Source organism: Anas acuta, chromosome 2, assembly GCF_963932015.1.
Source record: "Anas acuta chromosome 2, bAnaAcu1.1, whole genome shotgun sequence".
NCBI classification, from domain to species: Eukaryota; Metazoa; Chordata; class Aves; order Anseriformes; family Anatidae; genus Anas; species Anas acuta.
Window position 1 is genome coordinate 151019101 of NC_088980.1, and position 27117 is coordinate 151046217.

A 27117-nucleotide genomic window follows, 5' to 3' on the forward strand; every position below is an offset into this window, starting at 1 on the left:
CAGGGGTTCATGAAGATGCAGAAGAGCAGAGAAGGGATCTGGCTGAAATTTAAACCATCTCTCCCCTCCTGCAAACAACTGGGTTACTGACTTGGTCTAGCTCACAAATACATAAACATGTATAATGGTCCAAAGAACAGGAATCTGTGGCCAGGGGCTGGGGAGGGAGAGAAAGATAGCACTGCCTTGGTGACAGCAGTCTACACATACTGGGCTTAATGACTTAAGGGCCTGACCCAGCTACTTTACAAAAGGGTGGTCCCAAGCCTAGCCTTACCCCTGGAAGACCCATTTTGTCACCACTGTCCTTCTTCATACTTGTGACACCTTCATGGCTCCAGTGTGCAATGGCCCACTAAGCAGAACTGGTAGAAAAACAAAAATATTTTGATAGAGAAAAATGAATATGTGTGTGTGTATGTTCATGTTTGTATATTTATTTTAGCAGCTTCTGAATTGGCTTGCTGCTGGTTGACACAAGAACTAGTACCAGTACCAGAAAGAAGTGAACTAGGAAATAAGAGTGATGAAAAGGAAAGCTCCTTTGGCAACAGTAGGATATTTAAACCATGCAAATGTGTCATAAGCCTAAAGCCATAGTTCTGTGAGCTGAAAAGCCATTTACAACAAAAAGCACCATTACTAGTTTAAAGGGAAGTGTTTACATTGTCACTTGGTCCCAAAATACTAAGCAAAAATCCATTCTTCTGCTTCTTCCCACTTTACAACACCTTCACAGGAGAAGGATCCAAGCATCTGTAAGATTACAGCACAAGGAGAATGCAGTTGGCCTTTCACAGTTGTTCATCAGCTGAAGTTCGGGAGACAAGAACCTGCACAGCCTTGTGTTAAGAATTTGCAGGAGAAAAAAGTCAACTCCTTTAGAAATCAAGTTGCTAATGAGCCAAAAGTTTAATGGAATTGGCAAAGAGAGCCTTACCAAAAAATGCTACCATTTTCCATCTTTACAGAATCATAAGACATCTCTCTGAGTAACAACCTGAACTTTTAAAATATTACAGGACTTGAACAAAACAAGAAAGTAAACATTAAAAGTAGAATCACTTCTGAATCACACTAATTGAGCATGAATAATAAAATTGGTTTCAGATGCCTACAGAATTTATATATGGTAAATTAAATACATAAGATTGAATATTTGGCACTGAGTTTACTCGCTGGTTCTTAAAAACAGGCTATGAACATGAGTATCTGTTATTCAAAACAAAGTATTTTTAGACATGTGTAGAATTATACTTATTTATCCTCATTCTTTATTGCAGTACTTAAAAACAAAACCCACCTGCACTCCATTTAACCTGATACACAGCCTACACGTTCATAAGCACAACTTTCTCTCTCTTCAAGGATTTATGGTCCCTTCAGTGATGGCTGAAGGTAATTCAGTGCCTGCACAGGGAGAAATACCTACTACTTCTACACAGACTGTACTTGGTGGGCTAATGCAAGCTTTCCAATTCCGAAGGCTGTAAACCTGCTACCTTTCATGTGCCTCCCAAGAAAACACTACAGAAAAGGAGCATGGGGAAAAAAAAAAATCAATCTTGTCTGAGTGTATTTTCTGAATTGTTAGAAGATTTTGAAGAGATCAATTTAGTCACAACCTATTGAACACATGATGTGGAGCAGTGTCCCAAACCTAAATAATGTAAAGTGAAATTAAAGCAAACAGGTAATGTAATACTCCTAAAAACATCTTTAAGTTAAGAAAGAGAGACATACAGTCTGAGTAGGATTTCCTCTGTGCTGTGGATAAAATCCAACTAATTCTTAAAGGCTTCTTAATTTATCTATTTGATAGAATGTTTACAGATCTTCAGCAAGATCTTAGTGTACTATGCATGAAAAGGGGATTTCTAAGTGACTTTAATGCTAGGTAACAGGTGGCTACAGAATGCTACGGCTTGCTGGAAGTTGTGCATTTTTAATTTTATTTTCAACCTACTTTTACAGATGATTAACACACAGAAAGCAGGGGAGAGGTGGGAAGTGTTTTATCTATTCATGTTCATTAAAAGCAGTGTAAAGAAATAATTCAACTCTTCAGCAGGTGATAAATCTCCAGGGAAAAGAAATGGAATGGAAGGGTATGAAATGTCTTCTGGAAGTCAAATTTCAGACATAAGAGCACTAGTGAGGAAGGGGATCAGCCCAGGAATTATGACAACACAGTAGTTAGACTATCACAGAATGGTGATTAATGGAAATTAATGACAAAATTAATGACAAAAACAGAAGGGTAATCAATTAAAAACAAAGTAAAAATAATTACAGTAAATTAAACACTTTTCTCTGAGTCTTCAAAGAATTATCCATTTGGCTAATATCACAGAATCACAGAATTTCTAGGTTGGAAGAGACCTCAAGATCATCGAGTCCAACCTCTGACCTAACGTTAACAGTCCCCACTAAACCATATCCCTAAGCTCTACATCTAAACGTCTTTCCCTTCAAGCCTCTTTCCTTTCCCTTGCGGTTAAGGGCACAATTCTGACGAAGCCGACTTCCAGAATGTACAAGTGCTGAAGACCTGGATGATAATTCGTAACTGCTGTAACAGCAATGATTTTTTTATTGTAAAAGGGCGGAGAGCAACCCCCTCCCATACGAGCACCTGTTAACGACAGCCGTTAGCTAGGTGATAATGGTCTCCACCAGGCACGGAGCGCTCTGCAGGAGGTCGGTACACACCCAGACCGACTGCCCGTTAAAGAATGCAGCGGTTCAGGTCACCGGATGCAGGGAGTGTCAGAGCCTGCTGCTGCCATCGGCGGGAGGCAGAGACACTGAGTGCGTGAGGTGCGAGCAAGTGGATGACCTGATCCGCATGGTGGCGGAGCTCAAGGAGGAGGTAGAGAGGTTGAGGGCCATCAGGGAGTGTGAGCGGGAGATAGACTTGTGGAGTAACTCCCTGCAGGGCCTCAAGGAGAGGTACCGGGGTGAGACACCCCAAATGGGGGGTGGACCCCCTGCCCTGTCGCCGTCGGGCAGAGGGAGGGGACCTGGGAGTTGAGGAGGAGTGGAGACAGGTCCCTGCTCGACATGGCAGGCGATGCCCTCCCCTTCCGGCCCCACCTTCCCAGGTGCCCTTACACAACAGGTTTGAGGCCCTGGAGATTGAGAGACCAGCAACTGAGGAAGAGATAGAAAGTGTTCCCAGGAGGATGCCTAGGGCGAGGAGGTCGACTCCACGCATCAGGACTGCCTCCACCAAGAAAGACAGGAGGGTGATTGTTGTGGGAGACTCTGTCCTTAGGGGAACAGAGGGCCCTATTTGTCGGCCTGACCCTACCCGTAGGGAAGTCTGCTGCCTCCCTGGGGCCAGGGTCAGGGACGTTGCCAAGGAAGTCAAGCGCCTGGTATGGCCCACTGACTACTACCTGCTACTGGTCTTTCAGGCTGGTAGCGATGAAGTAGCAAAGAGAAGTCCGAAGGCGATCCAAAGAGACTTTAGGGATTTGGGGCGACTACTTAGAGGATCAGGCGCGCAGGTTGTGTTTGCCTCTGTCCTTCCGATAGGGGGGATCGAAGCTGAAAGGTGCGCTGTTCGCATAAACTCGTGGCTTCGAGACTGGTGTGACCGGCACAACTTTGGGTTCTTTGATCACGGGAAGGTCTATGCTACACCGGGCCTGATGGCACAGAATGGGATGGACCTCTCTCGGAGAGGGGTAAGGATCTTTGGTCAGGAGTTGGCAGGGCTGATAGATAGGGCTTTAAACTAGAGTCGAAGGGGGAAGGGGCTAAAACAAGGCGCGCCGGTGAAGACCTAAGGGATGGTACGCTAGAATCAGAGGGGCTGTGTGCCAGTGAGGTCCTTCGGTTAGATCCACAAGGTGCTGAGTGTAAGGAGACGCACCTGAAGTGCTTCTACACGAACGCACGCAGTATGAGGAATAAAATGGATGAGCTAGAAGTACTGGCCCAGTCCCGCAACTACGACATCATCGGCATAAGCGAAACCTGGTGGGATGAGTCCTGTGACTGGGGTGTTGCGATAGATGGTTACAGGCTCTTCAGGAGGGACAGGCAGGGTAGGCGAGGTGGTGGGGTGGTGATGTATGTGAAGCAGGGGCTGGACTGTGTGGAACTTCAGGTCGGCAATGGCAAAGTTGAGAGCCTCTGGGTAAGGATCAAGGGACGAACGAATAAAGGGGATGTCGTTGTGGGAGTCTATTACAGACCGCCTGGCCAGGACGATAGCGCCGATAAATTATTCTTTACAGAACTAAGAGAGGCCTCGAGATTAACTCCCCTTGTCCTTATGGGGGACTTCAACTTGCCAGACGTTAACTGGGAGTGCCACACGGCTGACACGAGCAAGTCCAGGAGGTTCATGAAGCACCTAGATGATAACTTCTTGGTGCAGGTGCTAACGGAGCCAACTAGGAAAGGTGCCCTCCTAGACCTGTTGCTAGAAAACAGAGAGGGTCTGGTGGGAGATGTGGTGATTGGTGGCCGCCTCGGTCATAGCGACCATGAAGTGGTTGAGTTCAAAATTTACGGTGACAGAAGGAAAAGTGCCACCAAAACCTCATCCCTAGATATGGGGAAGGCGGACTTCAGGCTGCTCGGGGAACTAGTCAGCAAGGTCCCCTGGGAAGCTGCTCTTGAAGGCCTCGATGTCCACCAGTGCTGGTCATTCTTTAAGCGACGCCTCCTAGAAGCACAAGAACAGGCAGTTCCTAAATATCGCAAGTCAGACAGGCGCGGCAGGAGGCCGGCGTGGCTGACCAGGAACATTCTTATGGAGATTAGGCGGAAACAGAGAGTGTTTCGCTACTGGAAGGAGGGCCAGGTGACATGGAAAGAATACAGGGATGCTGTTCGTGTTTGTAGGAAGAAAATTCGTGTGGCTAAAGCACACCTAGAGTTGAAGCTGGCTGTGTCTGTGAGAGAAAATAAAAAGGGTTTTTTTAGATATGTGAATGGAAAAAGGAGAACTAAAGAATACATAGGGCCGCTCCTTGATAGGGAAGGTCTTCTCACAGACGATGACATAGGCAAAGCAGAGACGCTTAACGCCTTCTTTGCCTCTGTCTTCAATGCCGATGATGGGCTTCGGGACCCAGGGTGCCCTGAGCTGGAGGACCGGGACGGTGGGGATGACAAACTCCCAACCGACCCTGAACGTGTGCGGGATTTGCTACTCCACCTGGATCCCTACAAGTCCATGGGTCTGGATGGGATTCATCCCCGGGTGCTAAAAGAGCTGGCAGACGTCATCGCGGAACCTCTCTCAATTATTTTTCAACGATCCTGGGAGTCTGGAGAGGTCCCGGTAGACTGGAAGCTGGCAAATGTTGTGCCGATTTTCAAGAAGGGTCAGAAAGAAGACCCTAGCAATTACAGGCCTGTCAGTCTCACGTCAGTGCCTGGTAAAATCATGGAGAAGATGGTTCTCGAACGTATTGAGGCGCACCTGGGGGACAAAGCAGTCATTGGTCCCAGCCAGCATGGGTTTGTGAAGGGTAGGTCCTGCCTAACTAACCTGATTTCCTTTTATGATAAGATCACCCGTATGGTGGACCAAGGGAAACCAGCTGATGTGATTTTTTTGGACTTCAGCAAGGCTTTTGACACGGTTTCCCATAGGATCCTACTGGACAAAATGTCCACCATACAGCTAAATAAAAACATCATACGATGGGTGAGCAATTGGCTAACGGGCAGGGCCCAAAGGGTTATGGTGAATGGGGCTGCGTCAGGCTGGCGGGCGGTCACCAGTGGGGTCCCTCAAGGCTCCATTTTAGGGCTGGTACTTTTCAATATTTTTATAAACGATCTGGATGTAGGAATAGAAGGTATTTTGAGCAAGTTTGCTGATGACACCAAACTTGGAGGAGTTGTGGACTCGAATGAGGGTGGAAAGGCCTTGCAGAGGGATCTGGATAGGTTGGAGAGCTGGGCGATCGCCAACCGCATGAAGTTCAATAAGAGCAAGTGCCGGGTCCTGCACCTGGGACGGGGAAACCCTGGCTGCACGTACAGACTGGGCGATGAGACGCTGGAGAGCAGCCTAGAAGAGAGGGATCTGGGGGTCGTGGTAGACAACAAGTTGAATATGAGCCGGCAGTGTGCCCTGGCAGCCAGGAGGGCCAACCGTGTCCTGGGGTGCATCAAGCACGGCATCGCTAGTAGGTCAAGGGAGGTGATTGTCCCGCTCTACTCTGCGCTGGTGCGGCCTCACCTCGAGTACTGTGTGCAGTTCTGGGCACCACAGTATAAAAAGGACATGAAACTGTTGGAGAGTGTCCAGAGGAGGGCTACGAAGATGGTGAAAGGCCTGGAGGGGAAGACGTACGAGGAACGGCTGAGGGCACTGGGCCTGTTCAGCCTGGAGAAGAGGAGGCTGAGCTCATCGCAGTCTACAACTTCCTCGTAAGGGGGTGTCGAGAGGCAGGAGACCTTTTCTCCATTAACACCAGCGACAGGACCCGCGGGAACGGGGTTAAGCTGAGGCAGGGGAAGTTTAGGCTTGACATCAGGAGGGGGTTCTTCACAGAGAGAGTGGTTGCACACTGGAACAGGCTCCTCAGGGAAGTGGTCACTGCACTGAGCCTGTCTGAATTTAAGAAGAGATTGGACTGTGCACTTAGTCACATGGTCTGAACTTTTGGGTAGACCTGTGCGGTGTCAAGAGTTGGACTTGATGATCCTTAAGGGTCCCTTCCAACTCAGGATATTCTATGATTCTATGATATTCTATGAAATTAGTCGGATTACTGATTGTCAATCACATAAATTAAAGGACTTTCAAAAAGAGCCGCAAATTCACATCTGACTGTCAATTTCCCTTCAATCCAGTACAGCCTTTTGAATGCAACATGTACTATGCACAAACGGCCCCAAAGCTGAAGTTGTTTTTAATATTTTGAGCCATTCAAAAAGTATACGTGTAAGGAAAAGACAAACTTTTTGTTGTCCAAAGAAAAATTTTATGAGGTAGCAATTAAGGTAACCATCATCCCTAAATTTTCATTTCCCTACTCTCTGCATATGCTTACTGTATTTTCTTCACTGTCTGTATTTACCATTATTTCATTTGCCTCTTTGGGCACTGCCTGCCATGTCTTTCCTTCTCCTCTTGAAACATCGTTCTAGTCCTTGACAGAAAGGTAGAGATCTCAAAGATAAAAATTCTTACTGTGTTCATAAAATGTAGGACCTGGATAGAGAAGATTGAAATTACAGCTCTTCCCAAAAGCCCTGTCGAAGTGCATGTACAACTCCATTAACCAAGTAAGCCCCTTAACGAACCATCACAAGAGGATGCCTCACGGGTGGCAGTGATGGGAATGGGCCCAGGATGGAAGAAGCTGAATGCAGTGGGTAAGAGGCAAAAGAGGTGAGAAATGAGCATTTAGCAACAGTTGGTGATGTCTAGGGTTACATCACACAAGAGGAACAGGCCTGTGGTTAGCAAAACCAAACCACCACAAAGCCAGGTTTCCATGGTTCCAGTGCCCTCAGGTTCTCCTCTAGCTGTCCCCATATTTACAATATTGCAAGACCAATTTTTTTTTTTAATTTGAAAGTGATTCTTACTTCCCTTCTAAGCACACAGGACATCTGTAGCTCATCCAGCATCCTCTACCATTGCTATGAGAAACGAATCTTAAAAAATAAGGCCCAAACATATCACAGATATCATTATCAAAAGACAAAGAACATAGAAAATCCAGGGATGTTCCAACCCACAACATTAAAAGAAATAAATGCATTCCAGTTGCTCTGAGATCTGTAAGCAAAACAACTATCCAGAACTGTTAGCAACAAAGAAGAGAACGCCAAAGGCTACAAAGCTGAAAATAATGCACAAAACTATTAAAAAGGCATTTTGTCAGTCAGGTGAGTACCTGGTTTATATTAAGAGACAAAACAAATCTAGGTTTAAAATGAGAACTTTGAAATTGCTCCAAAATCGTTTGATTAAAAAGCTCTAGAGGAAGTTAGGAAAAATCCTTTAATCATTACACTTGAACTTGATTTGATTTTCAAATATAGGTACATATTTTGTCAATCTGTTTCTATGCATAAACATTAAGTTATGTATACACTAGGCTGTTCGTGTTTTCATAATCAAATTAATATTTACCATAAAAAGATATATAAATCAAGAGCTGAAATAAAGATATTACAGGAAAGAACTATTTTCCCTTTCTTTGCTCACTGATATTTCAATTTCTTCTCTAAAACCATTCACAGCCTAAGCATAACTGATGTTAATGCAGATAAATACACCCAGGTCCACAAAGTTCTTTCTTTTCCAGCATTTCTCACACCTATGAAGAAATGTAATGGTAGTTCTAAAATCATGTAGGTGCCAGATGCAGAGATTCTGAATCAAGATGACCAAATAATACTAAATACATGATTTTTTCACGTAATGTACACTCTAAGCAGTTCAGTCTTAGACTGATGACTATTTTATATAGTATCAGCATTAAATAAATAAATAAACGGATTGGTGATTCTGATTACCTGGTATAGCTTCATGGGCTGTCAAAACCACGCTTATAATAGGATTTTTAGGGCCTGGAACCTGTTCAGTCTCCTTAGTTGATGGAGTTCTCTCTGTCTTCTGTACTCTGGGCCTCTTTGGAGTTTTTTCTCGCTCATCTTCCTTCCTGTCAATGTCAACGTCAGAATCATTACCTAAAGAGCAAACACCAAAAAAATACATATATAACTACGTACAAAAGCAATGCAGGTACACAGTCACTACTGCTACAAAAAAAAAAAAAAAAAAAAAAAAGATGAGAAATTAATGCTGCTGTAGAAAGAACTGTATGTGATCAAAACAAGGTGTGCTGCATGAACTCCTAAAGGGAAACTTCTTTTCCTCTCCTTAATGAACCCAGGGTGATACTTACACAAACAGAGAACAAAGGGAAAAACAAAAATTGGACTCTCAGAAACACTTGCGTTCCTAAATGATCCTTAAATTGTCACAGATTTTTGTGGAAATTCTACAAACTTGGTATAATGTCTTGTGATTTCATCATGAAATAACAAATTGGTTTTCTTCTTTCTGTACATCGCTGTAACACAGACTTTAGGATTATTTCTCCTAATACCTGATTCATTATGCATCCTATTTAACAGAAAAGTGTTTCAACAATCTCTTAGGATTAGGCTTTTTCCCCACAGTTGTACTAAATCAATAACCAGAAAAGTACTTTTATTTTTCAGTGTTGATCTGAGAAAAACTAAGGTTAAAAAACTGTTTATTTGGTTCTGTGTAACACTTAGAAGTGCAGGCCCTTAAAAGTCAGACTTTTATGAGTATACTCATAAAAAAAAGTCTGACTTTTAAGGGCCTGCACTTCTAAGTTATCCCCTATTTTTTGCTATTCAGAATGTCTTCATCTTCTTAAATTGGATAACTTTTGGACCTGTTATCCAAAAGGCAACACAATAGTTGTACTCAAAATCCTCATCTGAAATAACAAATATTTAGAAATTAACTCAGTTCTTCCCTGTCTTCTTCCTTACAGTAAATGAGGCTTTCCTTACTCAAATTTTTAAACTGCTTATAAATAAGGAATTACCAAATAAAGAATAAAAAAAGAGAGGGTTGCAAGTTTATACCCAGAACTTTCTTTCTATCAGATGAAGTGGTAGGAAATGCAGGCTAAAGAAAACTCTCATGGCAAATTAAGGCCTTATGCAAATATTCCAGAGGTAATGAGTAAGGAAAGCAAAAACTGATTGAAGAAAGAAAATTATAAATGAACTCAGTGAATTTCGGAAGGGTTTTTTTTTTTCTGCACCTGAAGCAGCTGACACAATCTCCAGCGTAAGTCATTCAATGTATATTCATAACATGCTGTAGCTGCTCTGCTGAGATAGGGAAATGGTATATAAATATACAGCAGTAACGGCAGAAGCTGTAGTGTGTTGACTTGTTTATGACATGCAAATAGCAAAAGCAGCGGCAAGATATGATGCATGGAAATGGCTGTGTTTTAATTTTGTATTCTGTTAATGCTCGACTGAGATTCTGGACACCCATTGGTCTTGAAACAAGGGATTAGGCGAAGATGACAGTTAAAAACAAAGAACAAAAAGGGCTAAGCACAAACCAAAGTAGCATAGTTAGGACCACACCTGTAAACAGTGTTTGGCTAAACTACAAGTCCTCTAAGCAGATTTAAAAACAAACAAACACACACCCCATGGAATAACACAAGGTGCATAAGAGTTAGCTTAGAGTTCTTTAGAAAAATTCCTTGATACGTTCCTCTCCTCAACTACCTTTTTCTCTGTAGATTTTCATGGTTTTAGAAGATATTCCTGCTTTGGTGGGAAGGGTCTCCATTTAGATCCTTAATATAGTTATTGACTGATACTGAAACCAAGAAATTCTGACAGCAGTATTTGACAGCAAAACTTGAAAGGGATATTTGGATATAAAGAAATAACCCCTTTATATTTGAGTATAAAGAAATAAGCCAGAAACTGCTTGTGTAGTGTTTTCGTTTGGTGGCATGTAAGCGGGGTGGGGGCAAACAACATTTTTCCACATTTCCTTTGTGAAACAGTCTCCATTAGTTTACTATCAACAACAGACCCTCACAGATTTCAGAGCAGGACTGGGCCACCAGCAGAAGAATGTACTCTCATAGAGAATCACAACACACATGAGTGTACGCTGCCTGTTGAACTGTGTTTTCTTAGGGCTATTTTATGTCCTAGTGAACAACCAATACAGAGATTGATTAGGTTAATTACATTGCTTATATTCAGTGGACAGCAAGTTAGTGACAATTTTTGAAAAAAAATGTTTTGATATTTTGCATGTTTAGCTAACAAAAATCCAGAACTATTGACTGAAGGGAAAGGTGCAATTAGGACAGCAGAAATTTCCCCATTTTGCTTCACATACTGAATTCATTGTAGGAATATGAACAGATTCCAAACGCCCTACTCATAAGTTGTCTTTTCTAACCATTACAAAGGAAGAGTTAATCAGTTTAGTGAGAGAACAAAAACATTTTATGTACTTTTCATGCTTAACTTGTAACTCTATTAACTTTAGAATATCAAGATTCTACTAGAAAATCGAAAAGGAATAAAAGAGTTAAGTGTGTCAGTGATAAACACTAATGAGTAACTATTACCACATTAACAGCTAACAACAATTTCATGCTGGTTTTCTTCCTATGTCCCTCTATCAGGCACAACAGTTTTCTAGTTGCTTGAGGTCAACCAAGGGTACGAGCTGCGGGAAAGACCAGGCCTGTTACAACAGAGTTGACGATGACTCCCTGCCTTCGAAAAAGAACTCCAAAAATGCTATTACAAAGTGTTTTTATAATGATATGCAGAATTGCAACATAAAGTTCTGATAGTCAAACTTTAAAATCTATCCACTAATCCAATGCATGTTGACACAAGTAGCCCGATTCCTTCCCTTTCTGAAAGCAACAAGCATCTTCCAGAAGTGATTTGTTGATAAGGAGCTTAAGGAGCTTGGGCTGCATGCACGGGCAATACTTTTTCCTACACGCACAACAATTTCACAGTTTGTGCATAAACTGAAAGAGATTGAAAACAAAAACAAATGAAAAAAACAAGCAACCACCCTCCATCAAACCATCTTACCTCCCAATGACACCTGCTTTCTTCCTGAACTCTTTGTAAAAAAAAAAAAAAAAAAAAAAAAAGACTTATGAAAGGACAGAGGGAGAGGAAAGAATGTTTTAATGAAAAAGATAAGCTTCAGCTTTGACTCCTGGGCTCACAGTGCATTGCCACAATACAGGATGCTTTTCCATCTCAGTAATTTAGGTGTCTTCAAGGAAAAAAAAAATTACTTGACTGTTCCCACTGGTTTGGAGTCAAATACCCGTGTGTTATCTTTCACAACTAGTACAATTCACCTGTTACTGTTCTTAGTGTATTATAAAGGAGCATCCATCAAATAAGAAGATTTAGGAGCAAATGAAGTTATACACAACTCAGAATAGCTAAGCAAACTTCCTCCAAGTGGAAGGAAGTCTTTTGCTTGCTCATAAACAGATTTATTTAGACAAACTGCCTCACTGTGTCTCTCTTGGTAAGCAGTCAGCTTAGCACCTCGTCAGCTGGCACTTCAACAGACTAATAAACTGACCTTCCCCAGCTAGCAACAGGCATTTTTAATGTCGGTTGTGCTTGTGCAAGAAACATAACACGGTGCCTGCGCCTTCTGACATGTTTAAGGAATGGCTGTGTCTGCATCGATGAGGAAAACTCCTGTCAACTCTGAACGAACTAGTACCTTCACAGTCCAGTCAACTTAGGCTGTTCATCTGTCCCCTGCCTCAGTCTGAGCCCTGAACTGCGAGTACTGCTCGCTGCCTTCATAATTGGATGTACGACACTGTGCAGGCACAGCTACACATTCCTAATTGGTATGTTTTTAAACTGCTCTTCATTCGAATTATTCTTCTCCCTAAAGCATACCGGTATTTCATAGCAGCAAGAGTGCAGTATGAGGAGAAAAAAAAAGTAGTGAACTGGTCATTCAAAATGAACACATAAAATTGTTTCTCCTGCACAGGTTGACATGCTACAGACAGAACAAAGTCATGTAAATAAGAATCCAGTTGATGGCAAAAATATTTTAAACTAAGTTTTAAAGTGACACTTCTTAAGAATTACATAGGCTCCTAATTCACTATGAATCTCTTCAAAGTGTCTAAAAGAATATCTGGACTGTCTGCAATAAGATCTGAGCAGCAGAAGAACCACCTGGAGTCAATTTTACGAGGTCAGAAAAACTTATGAAGGGTGTTAAGATGTACAATGGAGAGGTGGTAATCAGAGGAATTCTTAAACTGCTTGAATATGCTAATTATTTAATACTAAAAGTTGTGCTGTTTGACATAAACTGCTTTAAATAATGAACTTGAACTGATGCAAGCCTCTCTGCTTTGACACAAAACTGATCTGAATCAGGTACTTGTTTAATCAAGATTAAAAATCCTTTTTGTTAGCTCAAGGTGGTTTATTCCAGAGAAGAGAATCTAGCCTGACCACGTGCAATCCATCTACCACCCAAATCCCATTCCCCAGCCATCAAATGTTCACTCTGGTACCTGCCAGAGATTCACGTGTGCTGCACGTTGAAAGGGAGACAGGTTAAATTAATGACCTGTTGCCTCTCTCAAAAAAAAAAGAGCGTAGAGGCAGCTGCTGGGGAACTGATCCAATCCAGCAACAGCCAAAACACTCAAACCCATCCCATCCTGGAGGCACAAGCGCTGGTAGCTGCATTTTTTTGACTATTCAGGCAGATTCTCAACTCATCCAGTTTTGTTTTAGGACAAAAAGAATGGATGGCAGTCCCTCCTGCCAGCCCATTAACCAAACCATCAATTTGGCTTAATCAATAGGAACAAAAACAAGCGTGCAAACAGCTCTGCTTAAATAATCGGCAGAGAAACCCGCTAGGAAATTTGTGTATATACACATGTACATTTACTGAGTGTGTATATGGGACATTTGAGAAAAAAAAGGCATTTTTTAATTCTGTGCAAATAAACAAACACACTTTTTTTCTTGCTGTTCCACTGAACGGGACCACAAGGTGAAGGCAACCCATACTCATCAAGGCAGTAAATTAGCTGCCCAGAGGATGTCAGTAACCAGTAAGGCTTGGTGACTCCTGAAAAAGAGGGGAGACCACCTCAGCAAGAAACTGATCTCACAGAAGTCATGTGGCTCGCTGGTCCCAGAAACAAAACAACAGCAGAGGCCAATTACATTCACCAGTTATTTCTGGTGAAATGGTATTCAGCCCAATACGTGCTGTTGTTTCCATACAGTTTTATAGTTGTTTATCCATTGCAATTTTAGACATCCATTATCATAAGTGTTTCAATACCTCCCTTAGGGATCTATAAAAAGCAACAAATTTTATTATTTGGAAACCTGATCTCTTAACTTCACCTTCAGGTCAATACGCTTATTATGTTTCTCTCAGTGAAGAATATCACAGAGAATATCAATATGCACCGTCTCAATATTTAGCCTATTTTTGCAATATTTAAAACATTAGTGTATTATCAGCGTTATTTTGGTCACAAATCTAAAATGCTGCACCATATAAAGAAAACCAATTCCGTCCCAGCCAAACCCAGTACTTTATTTTTAATCGGATACCCATACAGTGATAGACTCTGCACGAAATTAAAAACATGAAACAGCAGATGAAAACAGAAAAAAAAAAATCAAGAAACAGTGGAGAAAATGATAAAACTAATTTAAAGTTGGAATGGCAAAAGCTTAAACATTGGATATAAAAGTGGAAGAACAACCAATACGGATTAGGCAAGAGGTCAAAAATTACGGAAGAACTTGCTGTCAGAGATCCTTATGATTTTAGCCATCTATTCTTAACTGCTGTGTCAGAAATGAGAGAGGATATTTTAATTCTGAACACTTCAAAGAGCCTCAGCAAAATTCTCCATCCAGCTCTTAGAATTCCAGCAACAGAGAAATATCATATCAGAAGTTTCAGTCCTGCTTTTCTCATACACACCAAAACATGTGTGATTTTTAAGAAGTTTTTGTCTCAGACACTTTAGTCCAGAAAATGTTGGTGTCAATCACATCTATTCAAGTAACTGAAATATTTTTTGAACGTTATACACACAAAAAAAACACAAGCAACATAAATACGTTTATGCCACTGCCTAAACCAAGGATGTTCTTGCTTTTTGAACACCCCTTGTATTTGTAGTCCTCTATCTCCAAACAGATACAGCAGAGCTGCTGAGAGGAATGATATGACTGCCTAGATATATAAGCAATTTCCATATCGTCTAGTTAGTCTGCTACTTAAGACTCATACCAAATAAGAATAATCTGATTGCAAACATGAAGATTTCTAAATTATGAACCTTATGCAAGAGGTCAATGAGAATTATTAATAACCATTTATCAGAAGTATACAGCAAGATGGCAGCCAAGGAAAACCAGGATCAGGTTTGAGAAACAATCCGAAGAAGCACCATTTCACAAACAGTGCAACAATGCTCCAAAACTCACCAACACAGAACATACTGACAAGTAGAAAACCAGACAGCTCTATAACCCACTTAGATAAATTAATGAGCTCAGCAGCTGTCATTGTGACTGATCTGGGTGAAATCTCTAGCTCACAGGCTCTGCCAACAACTTCGGATCTTGGCAAGTTTGTGCAAGTATTTTTAAGTATGAACGGGTCCCCATGAAATTACATGAACAGATAAAAAAAAAAAAAGGCATTTACAACTACATTATTTGTTTGCCTGTTTAATTTTAGGCTTTTTTTCGTTCACTTTTACAAGTTTCACCCATTACCCTCAAAACTTTCTTTGTAATAAAAATTGAGTCTGATAATAATACAACTCCAAAAGCCCCAAGTTTGAAGAACGTATGATCTGAGCTGGTAAAGCAACAAATCTATGACCAACAATTGGTCTTGTACACTCATAAGAAGTTTTGAGCTACTCAATGTGATCACATTTTCTTAAAGGATAACAACAACATGCACGCTATGTTTATCTACACATTCAGAAGTTGGAAAGTTTTGCCAAAGCAGTTCACATGGCAAAACCAGAGATGAGAAGTTTCCCTCCGATGGGTTGGTTATCAGCAGATGGCTGAAGACAGAATTTTCCAGGTGTAATCCAAGAACAATTATCCCTTCAGGATAAAAGCCAGCTGCCAGTAGCATTACAGTTAGCCACCAAAGTACAAAGTTTTAGGCTGGAGACATTCTAGCTGCACTAATCAACAACTGAAAGCCCTCATTATTTGCTCTGCAAGAATGACATTTTTCTTGATTGTTTTGCTTTTGCCAGAAAGTAAATAAAAAATATTCCATTCACATGAAATTGTGGTTGGTTTCTTTTTTAAAGGAAAAGACTGAGCAATTTACTTTGAAAAATCTGGCAGTGGGTTTTCTAGCGTAACCGATCTAGATAAAATTTAGCAGCTCTAATGAGCTAACAGGTAATGGACAGCTAATTTGAGCTTATATTCTGATTTCAGATTATATTTTAAAAGGATGCTTAGGAAAGGCAACACTGACAAAATAATGCAAATGCTAACATGGTACCTAGCACAGACAAACAGCAAAGGGTCCTGACACTTGTGATGCCAGAGAAAAGACTGCTGGAGTGAAAGTCTCTACATGTAGCTGAAAAATCCAACCAATGATGACAGTAAAAGAAAAAAAAGATCAGGTAATTTATGAAAGCAAGAGTTTCTGTGCTCTGTCAACATATTCTAAGCCCATTTTATTGTTAGCTGCAGAAGTTAAATTCTACAACACACTGGAAGCAAAATGAACTCGGACTAGTTGTGCAGCATAATGATAGAGTGGACAAAAAACAGTAATGGAAAACAGGAGAAAAATCAATGGCAAATTTTTGTGTAAGTAGAACCAACCAGATAACATGCAATGTAACTACAGCTGAAGAAAAAAAAAAAAACAGACTTCATTTTAACATAAACACAAAGCTCATATACGTTTAGATAACTTGAGCTACTGTATTATTTTGTATTCACATGACATTCACCTTGGAGAAAAATTAAATGAATTTTCAACATTTTCTTTTTAAAACTTTTGAGAGGTTGAATATATTTAAACCCATCTTAAAGCTGACAGTGAACTCTCATACTTCAAAGACAATAAACCGTATGAACTTCGGTGAAATAGAAATGTGAGTTTTGAGTTATTTTTCACACAGTAAAACAAGCCACCCTGGAAGGCACTTATAGATTTATCAAAAGAAAAGAACTGAATTCAGGTTTCCCAGGGCGCACAACAGAAACATCTCTAAGGAATCATCCTTCTTCACCAATGGATGATTGTCCCTATCACTTCTCATTTGAAAAGTGTAATCCTCTGAGAAACAGAATAGTTTCTTATCTAAAATAAGCATTTCAGTGAGTTTAAGACAACTTTAATGCAAGTGCAATAAACCTTTTGACCTTTACGGGAAAAAAAAAAAATAGAATTATCTTGTCTAATTATATTCTCAGTTGTGCTTTGACAGGGTTTTTCTGTTAAAAGAAACAGACGACTCCTTTCAATTGAAAATTAACACTAGGGCTTACAGGTTGTTATCAATCAAGCTACAGGACAGAAACACGCTGATTCACTTTGCGTCTTTTTATTGGATATTTTCTTACCTCCATCTCCTTCTTCTTCTCCTTCATTTAGCACAATAATGCAGATATGCTTCCTCAGCTGTCGGGTGTTAGAGAACTTCCGATTGCATTTCCTACATTCCAAGCTGCCTGGTGAGACTTCAGCTGGTTCTGGTCCTTCTTCTGTCCCCGGCTGAGTTTCTTCATTTGGAGTAGAGTTACTGTCTGCCACATCCTCGTCTGCACAGAACTTCTTAGTAGACCCTTTGGGCCTGCCCCTTTTCCTCTTCACTGCAAGGAGCTCTAGAAACAGAAAGTTAAAAAGAAGCTATAATGAAATTTCACGGGGTTACTCTGGTAATTAGCTAATATCCATCAGATCTTTGAAAGCTACGAATATTAAATAAAGTTTCAGAGCCTAAAGCTTAAGAAAATGTTAGCTTCACACAGCCTTATTTTTAAGCAATGACATTTGTTGGCATTTCTGCTAGCCACAAAGCAATAACCAAAGCAATAATGTGTGTTATTGAGATCGACAGATATCAGAGTGCTACAGTTTTACGGAAATTACACTGCAAGCATTATTTTAGATTACTGCATAATTGTATCAGCATGCAAATTCTACAGAGTTGCTCTGCTGTGTTCTGACACTCCAACAACAACAAAAAAAAATCATTTAAATTAAAATCAAAGAAATTGCTTAAGTATTTGAGATACATTCTGAAAAAAAAATGAGTTTATATTTTAAAACAAAAATTTATCTTTTAAACCTCATTGTCCTTGTAATAATTTGAGCAATTACACTCTTAATAATTCAAAACAACTTGATCTAGTGGGAGGTGTTCCTGCTCGTGGCAGCAAGGCTGGAACCAAACCATTCATGTTTCTAAGATTCTGTAACTCACATGATTTCTTATTCCTAGCACTTTCTAGCTTCACATCCATATCTCTTCCTGGTGATCTCTCATCCTTACTCTGGTTACTTCAAAAGCAATCTTGCTATCAGCCTCTCACAGACAAAACTTTTGAGGATTGACTAAGCCAGTTAAACTAGCAGAAAACTTTTAGCTAACAAAAGAAAAAACTCAAAGGGGGACGAATTTTCCAGATGGTGACTGGGTACCTTTAGGAGACTTCATCCTAGCTCTCAGTTCCTCTCATCTGTTAGGTGATGCAATGAAAGGTATCGTTCACTTTCTTTTTAATCTCAGAGGTTCTCTGGTTTTTGTTTTGGTTTGGCTGTTTTTTGTTCTTTACTCTGAAGTACTTGAAGAATTATCTGGTTTTGTATACGTTTTGGTTTGAACCTGCTCTTCTGCAAGAAACTCAGGTCACCAAGAACAAAGCATGCTCACTTTTATAGTATCTTTTTGAGTCTGAGCAGACATCTGGTGAAAAAACAGATCTACTTCTGCAGAGCTCAGAGAGAAAAATCTGTGCGCATCTAGAAGAGTTTGCCTGATGGTGTATGGAGAAACAGGACAGAGTTAGGCTACTTCCATGCTTTTGGCATTCATTTTATCCAATGTTAGACACCTAAGCTCTGAAACTAGTCACTATTTGTCTTCTGTATTGAATGAACACAGAAAACACTCTCCAGAATGCAGTGCCCAAATCATTCTGGACCCCAGAGTGTCCAAAGTTCCAGTTTAAGAACTTTCAGCTGTGTGCAATGGATTTAAGCTTTCAAAATTAAAAGGCAAAATATCTTGATACAGTCATAGGAATGGCAAAAACAAACAAACAAAAAGAAAACAGCACTGTATAATATGCGTTAAAATGTAAAAAGTGAAATAGAACAGGTATGGAGTGCCTGTCAGCCATCACACTTGTAGTATGAGAGAAAAACAAAGGACTGGAAAATATTAAAAAATTGCCAACCACTCTGTTTTTGATGCTCTGGGAAGAAAAAAAAAAAAGTATCTCATACATTTCAGCTTATGGTACTCACATTTTTGAGGTCCCTTAAAGATTTCTTCAAGGGAAAATTAAATTGGTTGACTTAGAACATAAGGAAAAATAAATGACCCCAAGGAATCTTAAGGCGAGAGAACAGGAGGTGGTGGCAGCATCATTTCAGAATCTGTTAATCGCTTCCCTTATGTATTCCAGACAAACAAAAACCCACAAACAGAGACAGCAGTTTTGAGATAAATCACATAACTGGTATCAACTGAGCAAGAAAGCATTTTGTCTCGTTAGAGTAGTGACGGAGCACCTGCCTACTTAACCATGTCATAAGAACACTAAAAGCCTCATTGTGAATGGGAAAAAAAATAAATTAACTCTTTCACTAATCTTTTTGCAATTATTCAGGAGCAGTATTCTGAATTTCTTTGCTACTGCACTCCAGTGAAAGCAGTTTGGTGAGTTATCAGCCTGAAAGAGGAAGGTGATTTCAGTGCTCTCAAAACTTCTCTTTGCTACCATTCACATTATTTTGACATCCATCAACTGTGGCAAACAGTACCTGGTGCCTTGAGTTAATGAAATCAACATGAAATTAGAAAAAACAACATATCAATGTCAACCTGTAAGAAGGTCAGATTGCTGTGCATCAAGCATGGTATCAGGAAGACAGATGCTGCTCAAGTTGCCACGAAGCAATTAAATCTTAGGATTTAAAGAGTGGATACAACCACCACATTCTCTGTTTATGACGTTGTTTTCATTTGTTTGCAATTCCAACTCTACCAGAGTGCCCAGCATATTTTCCAAGAAGAAACTGAACAGAATCAGGTAAAAGAGGTTCGTTCACCTCTCGCTGACTGGTTTTAATGTAAACTTAATGAAAAATGGAACAGCATTTTTTCATTAAGACAAAAATGGAAGAAGTCCTGCATACAAGTGAAAATGTGAGAACTGCTCCTTTAGAAGGTTGGTGATAGGTCTTTTTCTGCGGGCTACCAAATAGTAGTTGTTACCAGAAAGATTTCTAATGGTGCAACCAGTACAAAGAATGTGTAAATTTACATCGGTTTGTAAATGAGTCTACCAGCAGCAGAACTGCCAGCAGCAGAATTACCAGCAGTTCTCAGACATTTTAAAAGGCTTAACAGCAAGTGCTGGGAAACAACATACATTGGAACAGGAGGCCTCCTGGATAACTGATGTATCACCAAAATTCCTTGCTTCTTTTTTCCCCTCTTTTTCCAGAGCCAAACATACCTCAAGCTACTTTGAATTAACAATGCCAGAATTCACTGTTTAATGATGCACAGGACTATAAATGCCAGCTGTCTCTCTGTACCCAGCTTGCCACCAGCTATCCATTCATTGTACTAACCACAGTTCAAAAAGCCACCTAAGAGTAACAACATGCAGTAATTGAACACTGTACTCATCTGTTCACACAGAAATAAGCCAATCAGAAACATCACCCCTTGCTAAAAGAAAGTATCAGACTAACAAGAAAAAAAAATACAAATAAAAAGCACTTATTTCAAGGATGATTAGCGGGAAGCTCAAGTTTTTAAATTTGTCATCAAAAAGATTTTAAAAGTGAAATCTTGTTCCCCCCAAGAACATCTTTGTGGTTTGTAGGGATTTTTACACCCATCACAGATTCACTAAAACTAACCTTTATGTTAACTGGCATTGGATGCACAATGGCAATATTCTAGGAAGACTTTCTCTGCTATGCTATGTATTATGTACTCAAAGGCATTAAAAAGGGCAGTTTAGAAAGAGAACAGTAAAAACAAACAAACAAACAAAAAACAACTACTATTTAAGTCTACTCCTGCACTGTTTCTCCACAGGAATTATTCACATAAGCTTCCTCAAATCAGCCCATTTAATAATCAATCATCTCAGAAATGTTCGGAATATGAGTAGCGTGCAACACTTCTATTTATGAGGCCTTCGTGTTATTATACAGCAGAATTAAATGCAATTATTCCCTTGAAATTTAACTAAGCAAAAACACACGCACACAGTTTTTAACTCTTTGTAGGTTAGAGTGAAGAAGATGGCAGCACTCCAGGACTTTGAATTTAGCTGGGTTCAGTGATCCTCAGTGAAGGGCTTGTGTATCTTGTATCAAAAATCAAATTTAACCAAAACTGGTTCACTAAAGGACAACACCCTTACAAAGTAGAATCTTCTAAAGTTAGTTGTTTTGGTTTTTTGTTTGGTTGTTTTTTTTCTTACTAAAATAGATTTTTCTCTGGTTTTCTAGTCCTAAGGTTTAACTCAATTGCATGGGTATTTAGAGCTAATGATGTAGAAAACAACTGTCACTAAACTATGTTAAAAGGCAAATATCTATGACTCTGGAAGAGTAGGAGACATAACAGATCCCTATCAAATGGCTCTTTTTCTCCCAGAAAAAAAAAAAAAAAAAAAAAAAAGGGGGGGAGCTGTAGCACAATTCAAACAAAAAGTTTGCCAGAAGTCACAAAACACTTGCGAAAGTGTTTGCATAAACATCCTGACTGAATGCTACTGGCTAGATGCGTTCTGCAACATGAACCCATCCTCATCTGTCTGATAAACAAACAAAAAGCTCATCTTCTTTTATGTAAATAATTCCAACGGTACATGGAAGTATTCAGGATTTGCTGCACAAGGCATCAGACAAAAATACACACACAAATTTTGTCTGCAGCTTCTTTATGCAGTTGTTGTTCCCTGTGCACATCACAGCACCTAGGCTCTTAGCCCTGAAGCTGTTCAGCCTGCTCTAGTTACAGCCCATCCTCAAGTCATGAGAAGGCTGATGCATCTGCTGCATTTTAAAGTGACCTTAATGAGTTAAAAATCTCTGGAAAAATTACCATAGGCAGACTGTAACTTCCTTCCAGGTCTTAAAATCAGTAGGTCTTAAAATCAGTGAGGCCTGGAGATTGTGTTGCAAGGAGCACGTATCCCATAATACAGATACAGGTTAAAAAATCCGTCATGGAATAATACAGACAGCTGTAAAGTTGGAAGTTAGGACCATGTACGCTGTTCCTCAAAGCATTACCAACGTAAACCAGAACATAGCTGTCTGTTCCCAAACAAAGATGCCACATCAGACAAGTCATAACCTATACAACAGCAACATCTGCCTGGTACCCCTGGTTCCACAATTCTAACATCATCCAATCAAATCAAAACGTTTTGAATGAATCAAGTCTAAATATATCATCCCTTAATTATTATGGGAAAGTGGCGTGACTAACTAAAATTCAGCAGAGTACTGCCAATAAAATAACTTCAGAGTAATAAACACTTATTACTTGCCTAGTGTTTTACTTTTTCACAGTACTTATAAAATCATTAATTTAGTATTCAGGCAGAACAGAGCCCCATTAACAACATTCACTCATCCATACTAATTCTGGAGGAACTACACCATTTACCTGTACTTGGAAGAGAAACTATGATTTCAAAAGACAGAAATATGTTCATCTATCAGCCAACAAGTACCAAAAGGAAGTTGTAATTTCCAGGCTGTCATTCATCAATCGCTTCTCCCTTACTGACAAGATTGAAATGCTACAAAGAAGTACAGAGGAGTTCACCAAGGGGAAAAAAAAAAAAGTATATTAAAAACTTTTGTGTTGCTGATTCTGTAACAGGAGGGAAAATTTTCAAATTCCTACATTCAGCTGTGAAGTCTCCTAATTTTTTTTAAGCAGAACATAGGAAAAATTCAATACGACTTCAGGACACACTCTCTTTACACACACTCTTTATCCAATCAACATGTGATAAGAAAGAAAAAAAAATAATTTCATTTCTATAATACAAGTTGAAATGATGAGAAAGTAATTCAACTTGACATTCCTACTAATAGTAGGTGTCAAAGAATTGGGCTTCATAATCTGAAAATGGTGGCACCACATGATCACGGCAGATATATTCACCAAGAACAATAAAAAAGGTAACTTCATATGACTTTTTTGCATAATTAATTTATGAAGTTATTCTCTTCAAAGCTGAATAAGTCTAATTTCTGCTCTTTCAGATCATAACCATAATTATATACTAGTCTGATAAATACAATGTTTGCTTAATGACATAATATAGTGCAGATAGTCCCTATCACAAATACAACAAGCACGCTACAGAAGAGTCTATTTACTTAAAGGAATACGAATATGTTACATGGTACCATTATCACAAGGCTCAGAGTGAAGTGCTAACATGAAACAAAATTTTAAGAAAGGAAGATATATTCCATACACCTGAAATACTCTTTCTTTACTATTAAAATAAAATGAGAATGGCATTTTAAAATTGGATGCAGATCTAAAATGTATTCATCTTCTAACGTACCATTAATTTTAGGCATTGTGTGAAATGATGGTCTGGCACAACTTTTTCCTGACCAGCCATCTGAGGAGATAACTATAAGTTGAATACTATATGACCATTATTAGAAATATCTTGTTATGTTGCTCAAGTCAATATAACTACTGAATTGTTCCTGGTAAGTAAAGGAAGAAATATCACACACATACAGTAATGATAAAATATGGTTTCAAGTACGATATTAAGAGCCTAGTTTTTTTTTTTTTTTGGTTGATTGTTTTTTGTTTGTTTGTTTTGCTTTGTTACGTATAAACATACACTTTTTAAAATCCAGCAACCACAATTATTAGGTACTTTGGAAATCCTCATAGGCATGTTGAAATAAGAGGTTTGCCAATAATATAAACCCATTGTTCAATAAGGGTCTAAAAGAAGACATAATTAGAAAGTCTGAATTATTTTGAACCCATTGCTGACATTACAAGGGATTGCAATTATAATCAGTTAAACATGGTCACAAATGTAACTGCTGCTGCTGCAGAGAAAAATTCTGCATAACTAACTCAACCTTTAACAATCAGATTTTTATTTATTTATTTATTTATTTACTAGTGCCAACACCAAAGCACAATTATAAATTATGAATCATGCCACTGCCTTTTTGGACTAGAACTAATTTATATTATCTAAAACCCAACAAGCAAGGAGTTAGATTACTCAAAGCATGCCACTCTTCCAAAACCTCCAGACCTCCCCCCAGTCCATGGTGCCCTGGCTGCTTGCCTAAGAAAACTTAATTGTCTAGCACTAACAACACTCTTCCCACTCTTGTTAGGGCTTCAAATTAAAGCTGTAGGAAGCAGCCTTTGCTATACTTGACATTTAAAATTAATGGAGCACTGTAATCATCCCCTGTCACCTGCTGAGTTTATCCACGTCCATCCCCTGATCTAATCTGCACTGACTGAAATTCAGGCTGGCAACGTACAGCGACCATCGCAGAAACAAGCTATGTAAATCATTCCACACAGTGAAAGCCCACCACGCCACAGGTTTCATTAAAAAAATGAAATGACTGTTAGAAAATGACACGTCATTCAATTTATCAAAAGTACCTTCTCCGTTTCTGTTTATGTTTGTTGGTGCTGTTAGAGGCTGGAGTGGAATAATGATGTCATTGACGTTAGTCCCTTCTTCTGTGTGCTTCTCAGAGACGTGAGACAATAGTTCTGACTGATTCGGTGAAAACAAGTTACAAAGCTTACACATGAAGATGGAATTGATCCCTGAAAAACAGGTTTAAAAAGAGAAGTTAATATCTCCAAATTTTAGTCATTTTTTCGTATTACCACTAGTTATTGAGATTTTGGTTAACACATTTAACAGGCAGTGAGTAGCTAAAACAAATAATATTGCATTATTAAATGAAAGCATTCACAATAAATCACAAACAGAATTGAAGAAATGATGAGACTTCCACCCAGATTTTCACAGGGCAAAACGTTTCACCTGACTCAAATCTTGGCAACAACAAGACCTAAAGGGAAGTGGGACAGACAAAGCCAGTTTTTGCCCTTTCAGCCTCAGAAAATGTTATGATTTCACACTTTTTTAAAACAGCTGATAAACAGAAAATTATACAAGATAAAGACATTGTCCGTTGTTGATGTGCATCCTGTTGGTACAAACACTGAACATTTTATCCTTTACAAAGCAGTTCTGCGATAGAGATGCTGGGCTCCATGTCTAATATCTGGTCCTTGACCTTGCTGTTCTTTAAGCAGCAGCCAACGAAGAACTACGTTAAAATATTTCTTGGTCAATGCTTTAACCTGAAATTTTACATATTTTTTCAGACAAAACTTTTGATTTTTTCAGTTCAGTTCCAAAGTAGTTGAGGTGTGATGTGAACACAAACACACAAGATAGTAAGTAATAAAGAAGGGTTACTATCAAATTAATAATTCAGAAAACTTAAACTAAAAAAAAAAACTTACAAACTTTTGGCACAGTTAATTTGAGGTTCTTTTTCTGCTTTCTAAGACTGCTGTCATTCACTTGAACGTTTTGATTTTTCAACATGTTTTTTCCACAGTCCCTGCTCCCTTCTGTTTCCAGTAAGAACTAGTAACAGCCAGGAACCAAATTTAACAACATGCCAGTTCCTCAGCTCTGTATATAAACCCCTGGCCCAAACATCAGTTTCAATTCCTCCTCTCCCTCTGTTCCACTAAGGAAAAGTGGGAACGTAACCTCACTGAAATCAAACCAAAACAGCCAATACTATTTAAGGTACAAACTAATCCACAGGTTAGCCGGGTAAGTACAGAAACAAAGTGATTTTCTGTGAGCCTTGGGATGAATCTGGGGTGAAAGAGAACAAGGAAGCTGTACTTTGGAACCTAGTCCCAAAACAATCCCAAACAAAGATCACTACCCCTATTTGACGTTCCTCTCCTCCCTCTGTGACACACTAATTGTATGGTTCACACCACTCCAGAAAACCTTTTGAATGTTCAGAATAGTGAAGCTGGCTCTCATTTACAGTTGTTTGCAATGAAACTGTCACAAAAGCAACCTAATCCTTAGAAATAATACAACTACTTCAAAAATAAAAGGCAGAGCATGCCTTCATCTCTTAAAATAGGTCTGAAAAGTAGTCGAAATACTATTCCTGCTGTACAGAATATGCTGTATCCTCTACACACACAGATATGTAAAACGTATAATATACTCAGCATGGTCTTTTGAGCTTGGTAGGGATCCTTTTCAGGCATTCTGTTGTCTCGAGCACACACGCATTTTTATTTTGGTTGCAGTAAGTTTATAATGGAAATGTTCCTTTGAATCATTTCTGCTCTAGTTATTTAGCAGTATTCTTTTTATTAAAAAAAGAATGATGCCTGTTATTAACACAGTGGATGATGATTCTTCTGTCTAAATATGTGTTTAATGTTCCCACTACAAGACCTACGAGCATCTATCAGAAAAGTTTAACCACAGCCGAATGCTGAAATCCCGCGATGCAGGGGACACTTCTGTTCTGAGGCTTTCTTTGCCGCTGTTTCTGCTTCCTGACCTTCCAGCTGCTTTCTCTGCAAGTTCATGCTCACTGCTTTGTGTCTCCTGTCTCCTCCTTCAACAACTGTGCTCATAAACCATTTTATTTATCGTTCCTACCAGTGAGGACCTGCAGAGGGGCTGAAAACCAGAATGCCCAAAAGCCAGTTTGTTTTTTCTCAAGTGCCTGATTATACAAACCTCATCTTAAGGCTTTTCTAAGAAATTTGTGAGATTAACACCAAGTAATAAAAACATGGGAAATAAACAGGAATAAAGCTGAAGACCAGAAGAGAACAGTGCAGGTGGCAGAGCACGGCGGGAGTGCTGGTGAAGGCACAGAGAAGATGCATGAGCTCTACTTAGAAGTGAGATTGAAACAAAACTGAGGAAAGAAATGATTTTAGGAAGAATAACTGGAAAAGGAGGTCAGAAACCAGAAGATAAACTGTGCTCAGTTTATCATGGGCCTAAACCACTAGATTAGGAATAAGCAAATGATAATTGATTACCTGTTTGCTAATTAGGTAGTATAGCAATAAAGCAATGAATTATAGGCAATTAACTGTAAAAATCAAATAAGCAATAAGTCAATTAACTATGCAGGGAATCAATGATTAAGTAGTGGATAATTAATTATGTGGGAAATCAACAGAGCAA

The 27117-nt window shown here is 39.4% G+C and overlaps 1 protein-coding gene across 1 annotated transcript in view; it reads right to left on the reverse strand.

The window, feature by feature from the left end:
• The window catches only part of ZFAT (zinc finger and AT-hook domain containing), a 91917-nt gene that overhangs the window by 56268 nt on the left and 8532 nt on the right, over positions 1 to 27117 (reverse strand). Inside the window, exons 2-4 of the mRNA XM_068672699.1 lie at positions 24513 to 24683; positions 17197 to 17457; positions 8506 to 8679 (exon numbers count right to left, since the gene is read on the reverse strand). Coding sequence (XP_068528800.1) covers positions 8506 to 8679; positions 17197 to 17457; positions 24513 to 24683 — 606 coding nt within the window. The remainder of the gene's footprint in view (positions 1 to 8505; positions 8680 to 17196; positions 17458 to 24512; positions 24684 to 27117) is intronic.